The following is an 18,454-nucleotide window of genomic DNA, read 5'->3' on the forward strand; positions in this document are numbered from 1 at the left end:
GGTTTCCACTATTTATTAGGAGCCGTTATGCAACACTATATTGTAAAAAGATACATAAGTTTGAATGATATGAAAGCGGCAATCTCCCAAGGAGTATTTGGCATGCCGAGGAAGCTTTTAGGAACTATGTACAATATTGTCGCCCAAAATTAGTAAATTCTAGAAATTCTTTGTATAATGTGCTTTGCTAGTGATAACACACGGCTCTAAAACAGTCAGAATCTGATAAGAAAGTGACACATGAACGTCTTAAATCCGTCCCTCCTTATTATTTTTTATATATAGTTTAGTTTCGGCTTTGAAGAAGACGAATAACATCAAACGATATACAAAATATATTATAAATGTTATTAAATATTAAAAAATCAAAAGCAAAGTTAAAATAAGTATTTATTAGATAATATTACCACACAATAATTTCAACAAAAATATTAATAATTTATTACAACGACATTAGAGAATAAAGAAAGTAGTGCACTCGACATACAAGTCTACACGTCGCATTCGCTCTCACGTGTGCGGATGTTGCGAGAGCGAGACATATATACATTTAGTATTACAGCTTGTAAGCTTGACGCATCATCAGGTCGAAATAGCAATCGTTGTCGATGGAGACACTTATACCGCTGTAGTAGTTCATAAACTCTTCGAGGGTTATCTGAAACGAGAGAATATGAAGCAGACATTATTAATAATAGTGCCAGAAGAAACATTAAGGGCTACGTCTGTCAACATGGTAGCGCTGCATTGTCAAATGACAGCGCTTCCAATTTGTAAAAGAGGGGGTACTGTGTTGTTTACTCATGTTCCCCTCTGACGCTGTTTCAGATTCCAAAGGCTAACATTAAGGGCCTTGACTCTTGTAGTAACCTATTTATTATTTTTTTTTATTATTAAAAAAAATGATTGACATTGCGAAATACACAGAAAAGTAGTCTGCCAATATGTTGCCCCTGCTTAATGAATTTCTGCAAATCAAAAATATTGAAATGTGTGTTATATGATTCGCTGTTAGCTCAAAATCAGTGAGCAAATCTTACTGAAATGTACGCCCGTTAAAAAGCCGAGATGGCCCAGTGGTAAGAACGCGTGAATCTTAACCGATGATCGTGGGTTCAAACCCGGGCAAGCACCACTGAATTTTCATGTGCTTAATTTGTGATTATAATTCATCTCGTGCTTTACGGTGAAGGAAAACATCGTGAGGAAACCTGCATGTGTCTAATTTCACTGAAATTCTGCCACATGTGTATTCCACCAACCCGCATTGGAGCAGCGTGGTGGAATAAGCTCCAAACCTTCTCCTCAAAATGAGGAGAGGAGGCCTTTAGCCCAGCAGTGGGACATTCACAGGCTGTTTCGGTTCGGTTCGGTTCGGTACGCCCGTTCCCTAGTCATGGGTTTCAATGAAAATATTCGTGTTTCTAAAAACATTAGATTTATTTCATTAAATAATTTTAGAAATAAATATATTTTCTCTCTAAATTTGATATTTAATATACCATGTCTGTAAAAACAAAGTTATTTATGTAGTAAACTCGGACGGTAGTACTTACCTTTCCATCGACAGAGCCTTCGGTTTCAAAGTTTGCGAGGAACTTGTGCAGAATCATATCAGCGGACTCTTCTCCACTCATGTATCTGTAATAATTAAATAATTAGACTGAGTCATAAGTTTTTCTTTGCTTCTTGGACACTATAATGAGCACTATTTATAAAGTGAAGAATGAAGACTCCAATAATTTACAAAATTATTTTTAGGAATTTGGACATATCGTTAGTTTTATAGTAAAATACGGACGACAAATATAATTTTGAGTGGATAAAATTTAACAAATAAAATAAAAATATAATAATTATAATAATATCCTGTGACATTTTCACACACGGCCATCTGATCCCAAATTACGCTTGTACAGAACTTGTACTATGGAAACCACACAACTGATATACTACATATACTATTTTTCTTTTGTAAACACATACTTATATAGATAATTGCACCCAAACTCAGGACAAACAGACATGTTCATGCACACAAATATTTGTCCTGGGTGGGATTCGAACCCACAACCTTCGGCGTGAAAGGCAAGCATCCACCAACCACGCCAACCGGCTCGTCAAAATATTCGTAATTGTATTTTAATTACAATAAATCATAAAAATTCATCCAGAGTCGAGATGACACAGTCCCTATCTTAAGCGAAAACTATTAAAACCTTACAAGCATCACTTCTTTGTAATTTGTTTAATTAGTGTTTCAAATTCATCTCTTGTTCTTGGTGAAGGATAAATAATTGTAGTGTTTACTGTTAAACTCGCGAACTAAGATTAAGATGGACGTGTCGATGGGCGAGCTCGGCTCATTTTTGTATAAATATATCTTTTAATCAAACCATAAACGATATATATACATTATTTATATACTAAGAGTTTTGTTTTTTTATAGAATAGAAAGGCGGACGTGTAGACATTGGCATTGTAAGAAATGTTAACCATCGCTTACATCACTAATGCGCCACCAATCTTGGGAACAAAGATGTTATGTCAATTGTGCCTGTAATTACACTGGCTCACTCACCCTTCAACTGGAACACAACAATACCAAGTACTGCTGTTTTGCGGTGGAATATCTGATGAGTGGGACCACCCACTAGGTACCAACCTACCCAGACGAGCTTGCACAAAGCTCTACCACCAGTAGAACGATACTCGTATAAAAGTTATGTAATGTTGTTACGGTTTTGGATGGGCTATAGTTAAGCTATGGGATCTGATTTTGGTCGTGATAAGTTCATTCTAATAGAAAGATAGACGAATATAATAAATATTAATAAACGAAAATGGAACGAAGCCGAGATGGCCCAGTGAAACGCGAGAATCTTAACCGATGATCGTGGGTTTGAGCCCGGGCAAGCAAAACTGAATTTTCATGTGCTTAATTTCTTATTACAATTCATCTCGTGCTTGACGGTGAAGGAAAATATCGTGAGAAAACCTGCATGTGTCGAATTTCACTGAAATTCTGCCACATGTGTAATCCACCAATCCGCATTGGAGCAGCGTGATGGAATAAGCCTCCAAACCTCCTCAAAAAGGGAGAGGAGGCCTTAGCCCAGCTGTGGGACATTCACAAGCTGTTACTGGTACAAACGATTTTACTTATAAACCTTATGTATCAGTGATTTAATTAAAACACGAACTTATCTTTCCTTCATCATTGATATGATTGACATATAATTGTTAACCTAATCATCTTCTAAGCAATATTTATATGTACCTACATAAATAAATATCTAAATCTTTGAGTTGATAATTGATTATCTTCAAAATTTCTCACCTTGGGTGTGCTGTAACAGAGTACACTCCGCGAACATCGTCGATCGTTATGACGCCGTCTCCTGTTTTGTCAAGTTTCTTGAATGCTTGCTCGACGATAGCGCGACGCGATTCTGACATCGGTGGCTGAAAATTATTATTATTATTAATATATTTAGTGAAAAAGTAACAGAAATGTCCCGCTGCTGGGCTACGGCCATCTCTCCTCTTTAGAAAAAGGCTTGAGATTATTTCACCACGCTTGTGCGCATTGCACAATTATTATTTTAATAAAACACAACAAGATAATTAGTTATTTTCGCTATGTAGTACAACATTTATATAGGACGCTTGGAACATACAATAGCGCAATGTAGCGAGAGGGTAGAATGTGTGATATCTTACCCGTATCCGGACAAGAAATTCGTCAAGACTGATCGAGCCGCTTTTATCTGTGTCAAACTTGTTAAACAAATTCTCAGCTTCCTGAAAAAAAATGAAATCACATACATTTAATATTTTCAATAGGTATAAATTATGTACATTTATGTTTTAGGGTTCAAAAGATAATCATACTTCTTTGCTTATTTCCAATCCTGTCTCTTTAATACCGTTGAGGAACTCCTCCTTATTAAGTTGCTTGCTTCCATCATCATCCATTCGGCGGAAAACTCTGAAATTAATCAAAATAACACACATTTCTAATTAAAATGTAAATGAAATTGTAAACTTGAGAAGATCGAGTCCAGCTATTATAATTACTTAAAATTACTTATTATCAAAATGATGATTCGTTTTGCTTACGGACACCCTCGATATATGTCTAGGCCTACAAGCGGTGCCTTGTACCTAAGGGTCCGCCAGCCAAAAATAATATAATTTTACTGTAACCACTTCGGAATGGATCGGATGGAACCATATCGGCAGTCCGGGCCTGCTTACGGACAAATGTAATTACGAGAAGTAATTTAGAAGCAAAAAAAAAACAATTATGTACATATTTTATTTCGATTTGTTACAGAGCTATATTTTTCGATTTGAATTTTTACGTTTGTCATCGTTTTTATTATGGATCTACACTAACATTATAAATGCGTCCCTCTGTTTGTTTGTAACTCTTTCACTAAACCGATTTTGATGAAATTTGATACGCAGCAAGGTTGAACCCCAAAAACGGACATAGGCTACTTTTTATAGTACCTGACCCCTCCCTCATTCAAACGCTAGCGAAGTCACGGGCGGAAACTTGTTAATTATAATTTAACACGAGCCTACAAATCTGACGATAGCTTCTGCCTTGGTTAATTTTTAAATGGAAAGCATTTAGGTATAAGGTATAACAATTATAATTTTTTCTTTTCTTTTATAACAGTAAGCATTAGAAGCCGCATAAAAAAAAACATATTTTTATAACATTCTCAAAGCTCTGTCTAGTGGCAGTTGTAGTTATATCAAAGGTACTATTCTTAGACTAGGAGCACTGAAGGGTGTCAAGTAACATCTTGACCTAATTAATACCAAAGAGCGTTAATGTTTAATCTGTTTGCTTCGCATGAAATGTTCAGTGAGTTTAATGAATGATATTTACTGATATATGTTATAATTAAATACACAGCATTTATTTATTCTATTTAGAAACTATTTTAACTCACTCGTTGGTCTAGTGCCTAGCTTAGAAGGCTAAACCACAATGTCCTGGGTTCGAATCTGATTTCGGGACTGTAAGAAAATTATTAAGTTTTTTGTTGAAGAAAGCATTTTTTGTAGCAGCCCAGAGTTACAAAGTTGGTCTCGCGTGCCTCAGAAGTCATGTAAATGTTCCTGCGATAGTGCATGATTGGTGACCGGACTTTGAAAGTTGAGGGAATTTAGAGTGCATTTGTGTTTGCACACTCACTTGTGCATCAAATTATATTTAATATTATATGTAAACTCACCTTCCAAGTCCGACGATTCCTGATGCGCCACGAGAGAGACACAGGAGCCGCAACTTCTCCAACGGGTCGGTGGTGTTGGAGAGAGCACGCGTGCTCTTTTGAATCAGTTCCTCCTCTTGACGGGAGGAAGCCGATTGCGGACGGTGCATTGCTACTGTTAAGGGAAACGTGAAAAATAAATGATTTATGTTTTTACTTATGGAACAAAGAGTTCATTTAAGAGTAATCGAGAAGACAAACATTGTATAGGTACAGTTTAAATAAAATAATAAAGTTTTCAAATTTCAAAAAAAAATTCTGTCTTTACATGTGATTTTATTTTATGTATATAGGTCAACGATGCAAAATGACAATAAAAAAATTCAAATGATTACATTTCTCTTGATGTAGACACGACATGCGCTTTTGATCAAGTGCAAAAAAAGCATATACAAAACACAGCAACAAATACCTAAGCTTATAAGTTTTTTTAATAGCTAAACAATTTAAACTATCGAAACAGTTTTTTTAAACTTTTTTCTCAATGAGGTTATAGAACTGTCGGTAAAAATATCATAATTAAAACGAATACTATTATAAGAGAAACACATGCGGTATAAAGGCTGTGATATTACGCGAACATTTCTTAACGGATAAAATTAAAATTAAGCATAGACAACAAATTTGAGGCACAAGTTGTATGCTTCATAAAAATATGTAATCAATAAAGAAATAAATATAATATTTTAATTTCAATGTAAGAAATACGAAATATTTTAAATTTATTTATTTCTTAAAATAATAAGGTAATGGTGATTCTAATATGTCTCTAAGCACATATATTTATGTTTTCGATAATAAATTCCTGCAACTATGTCATAATTCTTAAGAAAGTAGTGTAATCATAATAATATTACAAAATATAAGCTCCTCAAAAAGGGAGAGGAGGCCTTAACCCAGCTGTGGGACATTCACCGGCTGTTACCAATAAACAATAAACTACTAATTGGACAAATATTGGAACGTTTATGTTATTTTAGTTTACAGTTTCAGGAAAGACATGGGCTTTATATACTGTGTTAATCCATCGTAATACAAGAGATATTCTCGGTCAAGGCATTTTCGAAGTGAACGCTGTCAAAACTATAAAATATTCACAAAATAAAATCTTTTAGCTGTCCATGGAAAAGTCAGCGCCAATTAATAGATATCCGACAAAAAATTATGGCAACTTTAGGTTAGTTGTTAAAAAAATAAAATATAAGTTTTATACTTTCGAATCAGTAGTTTTATAAATATGACAAGATATTGAAATACACGCGTTAATACGGGCGAATAGATATGTTGGCGAATGTTTATATAAAAAAAAATGTATCCATGCCATATTTCATAATGCACAAATGTAACTTTTTACTTGAAAATACAATAATTTATTTTTCAACTTACATTTATTTTCTACTTATTTGTATTTTTAAGCCCGTAGAAAGAATACTAAATACGTATATAAAGTACTTACATTAAATACGATCTATGGAAACGATATAACCTTCAAATTGGCTGTTAAGGAATCGATAAATGCGACATGTGGTGAAATCGTTCCGTTCGTTTTGTAATTATTTTAAAACGCAGTATCTATATACAGATTTAAATGTTAAAAAATTAAACTTCCAATGGCTTCCAAGTCTATGGATGAATTATAAATCGCATCTATTGGAATATAAAAAATCAAACGATAAAATATTTATGATTCAACTATAATTGTCTGTATCAATGTTTTATTCAATCCCGTATAAATTTCCTATCATAAAAACCTTTACAAAGTTATAAACTAAACGGTGATATAAACTTCCGTTATATGCCATGAACTGTCCACATTATATATTCTGCTTAAAACGTCAATCGATATGAATGTTATATCATATTTATGTAATAAATGGCTGTCGATATAGATAGTAACGTCTATTGTCTGTTTAAGAAATCACCCACTTTCATAGATCTTGATAAAATAAAACTATATATGTAAATTATATATAATGTGAATTGTAAAATAAATAAATAACGGTACTTACGATTGGATTTCATTTTAGATTTTCCTCGATACATTTCTAAAGCGTTCATTTATAAGTCACAAAAAAGTTAATGTAATTATGTATTATTGTATATTTTAACGATCGCACGTCTTCATCGTAGAAGGTGCTACGAACGACTGACTCAAAACATTCAATTTCGTAGCGGAGTCACTGACCCGTGGATCGACGCTGTATGTTTTAAAGAATATAAATTAATCTTATTATATAAGCTAGCAACTAACAACGGCACCAATTTTGAAAATGGAATTAAGTCGTGTCTCTACATTGTTTTGTAATATTTATATTCCACTTTAATCTTACAGTAATGACTTAATTAGTCTCAACACACCGACGCTTAATGAAATGTAGATTCTATGAATACTAGGTATTATAAGAAATATCATTAACATATTTTTTTAGTTAACAGAATTTTTTTATGTATTTTATAGAAAACACTTGCGTATTATTGTTTGCATTTGTATGTTTTTAAGGTAATATACAGTCGTGGCCAACTAATTAGGGACAATAGTTCTATGCGACTAAATATTTACTTTAAGTCTATATTACGAGTGTATCTGTAGAGCTTTGATGCTTATTTTGGTTAATAAATGAAAGCACAATTAACCCTGAATAAAGGTGGAAGTGAAATTGTTTTGCATTGTTAACAAGTTGGTTTATTTTTTCAACAGTTAACAATAACTATAAATTAAATACTTTTTGTAATGTAATACATGTAAATAATGTATGTAAATACATCTTAACAGGAATCATATTAAAGTAATTTATAAAATTACCAATTTATCTTTATTGTAAATGATAATTTAATTAAATATACTGTAAGAATATTTTAGTAACCCGTGTGGTTACCATTGTTGGTTATAACCATTTGGCATCGACGGGGCATGGATGCTATTAAATTCCTGCAAGTATCTGCAGAAATGTTGTTCCGGAACGCTGAGTTGCAATTTTCTTCTTTACTTCAAACATGTGTTTGAAGTACCGTCACAGACTCCTTCATAAGAAAAGTTCTGACAGACTATGCTGTATGTTTGGGGTCATGGGGTTAGTCGGCCGTGACTATTTATTCAAATTTAATAATAAATAAAGGCCAAATATAATAATGGCATCAAGGACGAACGAACTATTAATATAAGGACGCAAACGTAATAAAAACCATTAGCATGTATTACAACATTATTTTACTTTCCTTAAGTAAAAGTAAAGTAACAGCCTTAAAATGACGCATTGCTAGGCCTCCCCTTCTTTTAAGGATAAAGTTTGAAGCTTATTCCATCACAATGCTCCAATGCGGACTGGCTACATACACGTAGTAGATTCTAATCTGACACATGCAGGTTTCCTCACTTTCTCATGCCTTCCTTCATCTACCACAAGGTAAATTATAACCACAAATTAATCATATGAAAATTCAGTGTTGTTTTTAAACCTGCAAACTTCGGTTAAGACTAACGTATTCTAACCACTGGGCAATCACTGCTTGTATAAATTACGTAATATATAAAAAGAAATCTATAACATCTATTCCCTTTTTATAATAAATAACCTGTCTATCTTGAAATTAGAGCAATTATAAAGCAAGTGTAATGCACTAAAGAGCTAGAATAGTTTGTTTAAGCACTTCGGGTCCAGGATATTTTATTTTCTAGAACATGAAAGGATTGCGCTGTAGTCGCGTGTGGGGTAACAACTTGAATATCATTAGCAACATGCGAGCGATTATGTTACCGTCAACACTAGCAAACGGTTAACGATTAATAAAATTCAATATCGTTCCTTCGCAATACCTTAATAAATTTTACTTTTCTCTTTACCTTTTTATTTGATCCAAGCGATAACATTTCATTGCTTAATCCGTTACTTCTTTTTATGCATATGTTTCAAAGCAAAGCCGATAATATATACCACGTGTATAGAGTTTATGCTATCGTTTTGTTTGTCTTAATAAATAAATAATATTATATAAGTAAACTATATTATATTCATACATTTTTTAAACAGATCCTCATGGATCTTACTTAATGCGTTAACGTTAGAGTTTCTTTTTATTATAAAATGGGAGCATTTTCTTTTTCATTTGAATATATTTCTAAGGGCATAAGCGTACATACATGAATTCTAAGTTTCATTAAAATGTATATAGTTTAAAACAGTAGCAATCGAAACAAAACCAAAGACCTACTTTTTAAAATAGCTTAGAATTTATAATTACCATAACCAACCATAGATAGAACCATAGATTAACTTTACAATCCAAAACCCAACAATTAAGAAACACACCTAGACACAACAAGGACGACAAGCATATTTAATCATATATCAAAATTTTGTGTCATATAAAATGCCTTTAACCTCAATTTTATTAGAACCCCGCCCATCGTATAATTAAAAGCATAGGTACGTGTCCGTGGTTAATGGCGATGGCTAATTGTATTTTTTAAGTACATTGAACACGAAAGTATAAATTGCTAAACATTATACTATGTAGAAGATTAAAAACATATTTTGTAAATTGAACTTGTAATGTTATGATAATATTATAATTAATTGTAGACTCGTGCAACATAAAATTCTAATTAGCGAAGCTTATTAATTTTAATAAATACACGATCGTTTTATAATTGATTTTGATAAGAGTTTTACTAATGGAATTTTACCCATCATATATTGTTATTGAAATATATAAACTACCGCAGTGCAGCAGTTCGATTCTGTAAGAATACACTTCACTACTTATCTGTGAAATGTTAACAACCGACTTATGGTGATATGAGATTTTGATGCGTTTTTTCTTAAAATGTTATAATTATTAAGGTCAATATCCCATATCACATTCTGACATTTCACGACCGTTTTCTGCGGCAAATCTCGAGTTTGTTCTTACAGAATAGTCCTACTGTTCGTAAGAACTCACTTCGTATCTTATTCGTAATATATGGAAAACCGAGTTACGCGATGTATACGGGTGGGTATACGCTTTTTTGTTGTATGTTATAATTTTTTTTAAGGCTACACATCACTTTATGTCATTTTAAATTCATGGTCAGTTTAGAACTTGTTTTTACAAAAAAAATGTCTACTGATCGTTATTATAAAATTGAAGGGAAACGAAAATCACAAAATCAGAATTAAAATATTAATAAATCGTTTTCATTTCATTAAAGAACTTAATTTAATTAAAGTTATAGCAGTAAACTTTAGTCAAATTACAAAGATGACTAGAGGCTCGATTTTACTTTTCTGCTTGGGTTTAAAATTTCTCCGCACCCACCCGCATTAAGTTTACGCTTCGGTAATTAAAGATAATACCAACAGTATTTTAAATTTATGTATCGGCATATCTACGTAAAACTACCGGCTTAAGTATTAAGGGCGGGAGCTCATTTACAGTATTGATTTTAATGTTACACATAGCCGTTAATTATAAAGCAAAGCAAACGGCCCGTATTGTCTCGCTGCTGGAGTTTGTGAAGTTGCGTTGTTTGCTGTGGATCCCAGAGTCAGAACAAGCCAGTAAAATCAGAGTAATAGATTATCAATTTTACAATTACTATACTATATAGATATACATATATCAAAAAAGGCTATGCCGATAAAAAAAAGCTTGAAGTTAATTCTTCAAGAAAAATACCTAACTTAACTACCTAAGTTAGAATATACATTCCGAAACGGCGGTTACTTCAAATTTAATTTAATCGTTATACGATTAAATTAAATTTTATTATTGTAAAACATATTTTGATTTGTACTCACATCCGGCGTCCATTATATTCAAGCTGTTGTCCTTTTTGTCACCTCGGCTGGAATTAGGTGCGTCCCCGTAGTTGAAGCAGGCTGTAGAGAACACAGAATGTTATTGACTTTTCTAAAAACCAATATCGGTTAGAACTTAAAATTAAAAGCGTCATTTCCGCAACGGTTGATTCCGATTGCTATTGCGTTCTCATTCCTAGCATAAGCTTTACGCTTAATTGGGTGGATAAATAGGAATATTAGTAAATCCTTAAAATATTAATTGTTTTTGTTCTAAGTGAACAAGAAAATTGGAGGGAAATATTTACGTATATATGTTACAAACTATCCTCTTTAAGACCCTAAATGACTATGAGCAAATTATTTAGTTTTAATGCTTGGACAGGCCAGCATTAAAACTAATTAATTTGCTAAATAATTTTAGACTTCACTACTTCATGGTATCCTTTACAAACTAACATAATAGCCTAATCTATCAATTATTGATTAATTGTTTGCTTCAACTACGTAACTACATAATAACGAGCAATTGACGCGACGTTACCTTGTGTGCTTTTATTAACCTTAAAAAAATACTTAAACTCGCGTCAAGGGAAATTACACTAACTTTGACAACACTCCATGACTCCAGGGAATCTTCATTAAACTTATTGTTTTATTAATAATTCTTAGAAGCAACACAAAAATTCACAAAAGTTAGCTTATAAATACTGACGTGTAGGTATGCGAACGGTAACTGTTGTATGGATAACAAATAGATTTTCTATTATGTTATTATTTCAGTTAATATGTATTCTAACCAATATTTAAAGTAAGTACCTATTTAAAATCAGAAACACTCATCAGATATTCTACCGCAAAACTACTAGTGGTAGGGCTTTGTGCAAGCTCGTCTGGGTAGGTACCACCCACTCATCAGATATTCTACCGCAAAACAGCAGTACTTGGTATTGTTGTGTTCCGGTTTGAAGGGTGAGTGAGCCAGTGTAATTACAGGCACAAGGGACATAACATCTTAGTTCCCAAGGTTAGTGGCGCATTGGCGATGTAGGCGATGGTTAACATTTCTTACAATGCCAATGTCTATGGGCGTTGGTAACCACTTGCCCATATGCTCATCCGCCTTCCTATACTATAAAAAAAGCCGTTAGTACGTTGTCCTAACTATCTTCTGTCATGTTGGAATTAAAATTGCCATCATATCGGATTATGAGATATAAAATTTATTCACACTTACACTCTTGTGGTATAAAATTTTATGGGGCTAGTTTCCGGTAAAGAAGAAATAAATATTTATATATACATCTATACAAGTAAGTAATATTGAAGTGCCCTCTATGATTTCAAAATAACTGCCTCTTTTTTAGTTAATACAGTTTACAAGTTATCGAAACCAAAAAAGAATTCCTTTATTTTAGACTACAAGTATGTACAATTCAATTAGGCAATTTGTGCGTTACAATGGCAGATTTTAAAGGATTTTTATAACAAACTGAATTCCACGCTGACGAAGCCTTGGCTTTTGCTAGTTGTGAATAAAAAGCTACGACTTACGGCGACGGGTGCTCCGCATTTACGCACACGGAACCGAGTGTAGCGCTTATTTATTAATTAAATACAAATACTTTTACCCAAATATAATACAAAGGAATGGGTACGTCACGTTAAATTACAGAGTAAACTATGTATTATATTTGATTAGATTGTATACAGCTATTAAATCGGTTGGGAAAATTAAGAATACCACATATGGTCTTTTAATGTACCTACCATATTAAGTTGTATAGACAGGGAATTAGTTAATCAATTAGTTACCAACGATTCGATTATAATACAATTATTTAAGTATTATCATTATCTAAATTATTATAAGATAACAATAGATATTTAATATACTTTTGAAAGTATTTATGGTTTTAATGTCTTTGGTTTGTACACTTTAAGCTTTGCGACGTATGATATCCATTTCAAACACTATATTGAGATTTACCTTTATTTGCGTGAGTTGTATCTGTCGTGAACAACGTGAGCAAAATATTACAAATACAGTGTAGCATCCACCAAATAAAGGTAAGAAAATAATTTCTTACAATATACATATATAGGCGCTGATGACCACTTCTAAGATAAATTAAAAAATAAGTGATTTAATGGATTTAATTCAAGGCGTAGGCGTTCTTGAAATCATCTAATAGTGGTTAAAGATTGAAGACCTATTGTTTATACATTAGTTAATTTAGACTCGTCACGGTCTAGCAAACGCTCTACACGATTCAGCCGAACCCACGCTATAAAATTCTAAACAGACCATATCAATTCGCCAAGATTTGTTCATCCTTAACGAACGTTTTCAATGACAAATTGTCAATTTCCTTTCAAATCTACTAAGTTTATATCAAATAGAATGAATCGAATGTTGAAATTTGTCAACAAAAATAAAATATTTTCCGTTAATTTTCTTTGATTATTTCATTGAGTAATAGTTAATTTAGTCATAATTTATGCAAGTTATGACGAACAGTTCTACCTACTCTACTGCCTTCACATGTAAGTAATAGGAATTCATGATATGTGTTGAATATTTAAATGAAAAGTCATTTAGTGTGTGACAAGTTAACACTATTGGCTTCATCTATACGTTGTTTACGGGTTGAATAGATCAAACAATCTTGTGTTTAATTTACTTTCGAATGTCTAATCAATGATGACAGAAAGAGAAAAAATTGTTTTTAACTAAACATCCAGTGAACAACGTCTATAAGAAAGATTTTAATGTATATTCATATATTTATTACAAGCTTTAGAAAATTTAGTTTAGCAAAAATCAATTTTGTGCTTTTAAGAATTAAGTATTATGTAAGTATGTAAGTAAACTACTAATCATATAGGACAAATGAGGTCGTATTCGCTTCGTGCAAGTTCCGCGTGTCATACATAGGCTACGTGTTTTGACTAAAGTCCAAAATGACGGGACTTGCATAGTACGCTAATAAAAATAAAAAAATAAAAACAAGCAGAAAAAAAACTGATAATGGATTGTGTTTGGCATTAAATGTTTTTTTTTTTTACATATTTGAAAAACGGAATATTATGTATTAGTATACTCGTAATAATGTGACATAAGGTATTAGTTTATGGCTTGTGAATGATTAGCTAAATATAACATACCAAAAACATTTTTCGTAATTTCGATATTACTAAGTTTGATCAATTCAATTTAAGCAAGGGAAGACGTATAAAAGCGGTTACTAAAAAACGATGTCATCCAGTAGGTATCGATATTGCGCATAAGACGACGACGACGTAGCTGCGGAATAATTTGGAATAATTTATAAAACATAAATAAATAAACATTATTAAAAGTTTTTTTTTTTAATTATCATCTAACGTGATTTAAAACTTTCTAATCCTATATTTTCATCCTTATAGGTAAATTTTATTATATTAATGTATAAAAGTCCACATTTGAATTATAAAATATAGAATATATTTCCATAAAATCAAGTAGACACCTTAAATAAACCCTGATAATATATAAATTTTTATCTTACCTAATTTATAAAATGTGAAAATTCCGTAAGCGCAATAAAAAACAGCATTCAACTATCACTCCCGTGTCAATAATGATGCTTTTGAATGAAATTACACGCCGGTGAATCGATCGACTCAGTTAAATTATGTACGATCATTAGTATTATGTATTGTCTGAAGTAAATTAAGCCTTATTATTTTAAAAGCTTCGAATATATATATACAAATTAAAAAAATTTATATCGTACAAAATTCAATTATATAACTCAGTACATGTTAAAGAGTATCTATATATATTTTTATATACACTTGACTTACCGCATATTATTACATATAATTTAGATACTCATGTTTTTTAAAGCACACACGAAAAAACGTAGTTAACATATATCCCGACTTCTTGAATACACAATATAATTACGAATTACCTCTTGGGCTAAGATTTTCTTAGGTAAAACAGGGAATACATTCTACGCAAGCCTTAAAAATAAACACTAAATAATTCACTATACCTTATTGCACAACTTAGGTAAAAACGTCGTTTTACTGAGAACGCATGACGCATAGTATGAGTACAAAGGAGGCGGGGGTATTGTCTAGCCTTGCTCTCTATTTGGCTCGAGATTGAGCCAGATCTTTAACAAGAAAATTGATCTAGGTAACACTATGGAAATATGCAAGCGTTTGGAAATGACTTTACCAATAAGAAGATGGTATTATAGTAACTATTATTGTAAAATAAAAAGTTATATAAAATAACAATTTCAACCAGAGCAAACCTATGGTATTTGACTTGTTCGTAGAATTAAAATTTAATACAATAAACGATATCATAGTCTACCCTGAGTCAGACAGTTCCAGCTAAATTAAAGTCTCTTATCTATCGAGCTATCATCATTTGTCATTGTTATCAAAAATCATTATAGTGTATATGTCTAGAATAAAATAGTTAGAGGGTCATGTACTGTATTATATGTGCATGATACAGTTAAGATTAAACTTGCTTATAAATTGTAATGTAAACATATTGGACAAAGATTTTTTTCTCAAGTCGGTAGATCTGAATATCTATAGAAAATAAATGCGCCGTCACACTTTTACGTTGATAATGAAATATTAATTTGACACAACGTTTTTTCAGGTTTTTAAACAACTTCCCTTTCAATAAATATCACGGAAGAACAAAGAGGTGCCAGCACCATATAGCTGGTATTATGTGCCAAAAATTTAGTACTTCACTACTACTAAATAAATCTGCCGTCCAGCCCTAATCGCAAGAAATATTTACCAAAAAAAAAACTACACAAGACGATTTATATAAGAATTTTGAAAACAATTACGAGTGTTTTATAATAAAAACTATCGAAAATTATACATATTAAATAGAAGCTAAGTTTCATAATTACCCGCCATTGAGGCGCTGCTCATCCTGCCGCGTGTAAAATCAATCTTGAAATATAATATATTCTTACTAGTATGTAATTATATGCAAAGCAGATGCAGTTTCAATTTTTTGTAAAAAACAGTACAGACAATGATGTCACTTTTTATTTTTCTTTTAAGTTTCAATTATATTAATGAAATAACAAGTCTTGTATATTTTAACGTTAATGTTATTTCTTCAAAGTAATGTATAGAATGTTAAATATTTGCAAAACTTTCAATCGAAAGGATAAAAACAACTTTCTAACTCACTTGAAATTATTTTTATTTTACTTAGCTTACTATGGTATAACAATTTAGCACGATAAAGCGAGTGTCATTTACAAAGGTTTTGTTTGTTGGCAGCCATGACGAAATTAGCAACTGACAGCAAGCTGTCAGTGTCAGCTTTGCATCTTAAACTAAACAAATATTATTTTTTCACAATTATTTTATCTTTATTTAAAATAAATTGATTTACATATCATTATCCTCCATTAAATAAAGTCTCTATGGCGCCTACTAAAAATGGTTCAGTCCGTGGAAAACGATCTAACCAACACACTCAACGAGATTATGCAGAAAGGTTCAACGATTTAAGCATGCATTCGTCTGGAGACAGTGAAGATAGTTCAGACAGTTCAGATACTGAAGGCGTAGAAGCTACATTTGCAGTAAGCATGTGGGATTTAAACCATTGTGACCCAAAGAAATGCTCAGGACGAAAACTCTTGCGGCATAAACTTATCAAGAATTTAAAACTTGGTCAAAAATTTCAAGGGGTTGTGCTTTCTCCAGTTGGAACTCAATGTGTTAGTCCAAGTGATAAAGATATAATAGAAAAGTTTGGATTGGCTGTGATAGATTGTTCGTGGGCTAAAATTGATGAGACACCATTTCAACGAATGAAATCTCCTCATCCAAGGCTATTACCATTTTTAGTCGCGGCCAATCCCATAAACTATGGCAGGCCATACCAACTAAGTTGTGTAGAAGCTTTGGCCGCAGCCATGTTTATTACAGGTCATAAAAAAGAAGCCAATTTTTATTTATCAAAATTCTCATGGGGACATTCGTTTTTAGAACTGAATTCTGAAGCATTAGATATGTATTCGAATTGTACAGATAGTAAAAGTGTAATAGAAGCACAAAGCAAATACTTAGAATCTGCTGCAAATGAAAAAGATACTAGAAAAATGTGGCCGTCAAGTGATTCAGACAATGAAAGTGATGATACTGAGTAAAAAGTATAATTATTTGTAATCATATTCTGATATTAAATAATTTATATTTATTATATTTCATTCCATATATTCCTCTTAATTTTATTATTTTATAAAATCTATTTTGTTAGTATTTAAGGTAAAATTCGGGCAAATTTTTAACTTGTAAATTATTTAATACAATAGTCAAAAGTAATGTTATAGTATTATATATGAAAAAAGTTAATTTGTCACAACTATATATATAAATAAAAATATGGGTTTCACTTTGTGAAATGCTTTTTGTTAAATAAAGATAATTTATATATCACAATGTTAAAAGCCAGAGCTGTTACAGAAAAAGCTGAAGCGAATAAACGTTACAAATATTTGTTTCATATTCCAAATTATATTATTGTTCCGCAGTTGAAATGCTTAGACTTTGGAGTAATAGTGCAAAAACTTTAAGAAAATATTACACTCCGTCTTATTGGATATACTGGTGACAAGAGGGCTGGTTCATTTTTCGTCCAGAGAATAGGAATTGCCATTAAAAAGGAAAATGCTGCTAGAATTCTTACCATCATTTCACGCGGTCACGATTTATACAGTAACTAATTTTTATTTGTAGTTATTTAAGACTAATGTAAAAAAAAATCATTACATATAGTTATTTAAAGCGCCATCTATTATGAAACCTGAGAATCATTTTAAACTATGTTCATCATGGATGTCATACTAGTTATTCAAATGTAGTGTAGATGGCGTAACTATGATTGTTTTGAAATTATTTCGCTGTCTGAACGTTGAAACGTGCTTGCTTTTTGCGTCCGTTAGTTTAGTTTCCTATAACTGCTCGAGTGGGGGAGTTCGTTCACGCCGTGCAGAGTTTCGGTCTAAACTCGCGGAATAACTATTTCTTGAATTACTTTTAAAGTGTACTTGCGGTGAAATTATAGTGTTGTGTATGATATGTGTGTGTGTACAGTAACAAAATTTTGTTCGGATAAAAGTTAGAAACTAACAAGGTAAGTTTGTTTCGGGACTCGACTTTTGTGCAACCTGTCACGCAGGTGTCTCACAAGTCACTAACCTCCGTGATGAATAAATATCTACTATAACTTTCAAGATACCGATTTACGATAGAGCTTTTTTTAATTTTATCAAAAATGATTGATATGCTATTGTCGCTATGTATATGCAAAAACATGTTTAATTTGTTGCT

At 31.9% G+C, this 18,454-nt stretch overlaps 2 protein-coding genes across 5 annotated transcripts in view; one reads left to right on the top strand and one right to left on the bottom strand.

The window, feature by feature from the left end:
• Window positions 1–372: 372 nt before the first annotated feature.
• The window catches only part of LOC126768702 (calcyphosin-like protein), a 51,487-nt gene continuing 33,405 nt past the window's right edge, over window positions 373–18,454 (bottom strand). Inside the window, exons 1-8 of one of the 4 annotated variants that reach the window (XM_050486967.1) lie at window positions 16,012–16,048; window positions 11,075–11,155; window positions 5,256–5,409; window positions 3,895–3,991; window positions 3,724–3,804; window positions 3,341–3,465; window positions 1,557–1,641; window positions 373–658 (exon numbers count right to left, since the gene is read on the bottom strand). In XM_050486967.1, the coding sequence (XP_050342924.1) occupies window positions 557–658; window positions 1,557–1,641; window positions 3,341–3,465; window positions 3,724–3,804; window positions 3,895–3,991; window positions 5,256–5,409; window positions 11,075–11,155; window positions 16,012–16,033 (747 nt within the window). In that variant the 5' untranslated portion in view covers window positions 16,034–16,048 and the 3' untranslated portion in view covers window positions 373–556. Of the gene's footprint in view, window positions 659–1,556; window positions 1,642–3,340; window positions 3,466–3,723; window positions 3,805–3,894; window positions 3,992–5,255; window positions 5,410–7,303; window positions 7,418–11,074; window positions 11,156–15,117; window positions 15,223–16,011; window positions 16,049–18,454 lie in introns of those variants that run through there. The other 3 variants (XM_050486969.1, XM_050486966.1, XM_050486968.1) reach the window with 3 other exon arrangements.
• Window positions 16,424–17,340, top strand: LOC126768705 (18S rRNA aminocarboxypropyltransferase). The gene has a single exon (XM_050486973.1). It carries the CDS (start codon window positions 16,540–16,542, stop codon window positions 17,269–17,271), a length of 732 nt encoding a protein of 243 aa, XP_050342930.1. The 5' UTR covers window positions 16,424–16,539; the 3' UTR covers window positions 17,272–17,340.

Source organism: Nymphalis io, chromosome 5 (assembly GCF_905147045.1).
Source record: "Nymphalis io chromosome 5, ilAglIoxx1.1, whole genome shotgun sequence".
Taxonomy (NCBI): domain Eukaryota; kingdom Metazoa; phylum Arthropoda; class Insecta; order Lepidoptera; family Nymphalidae; genus Nymphalis; species Nymphalis io.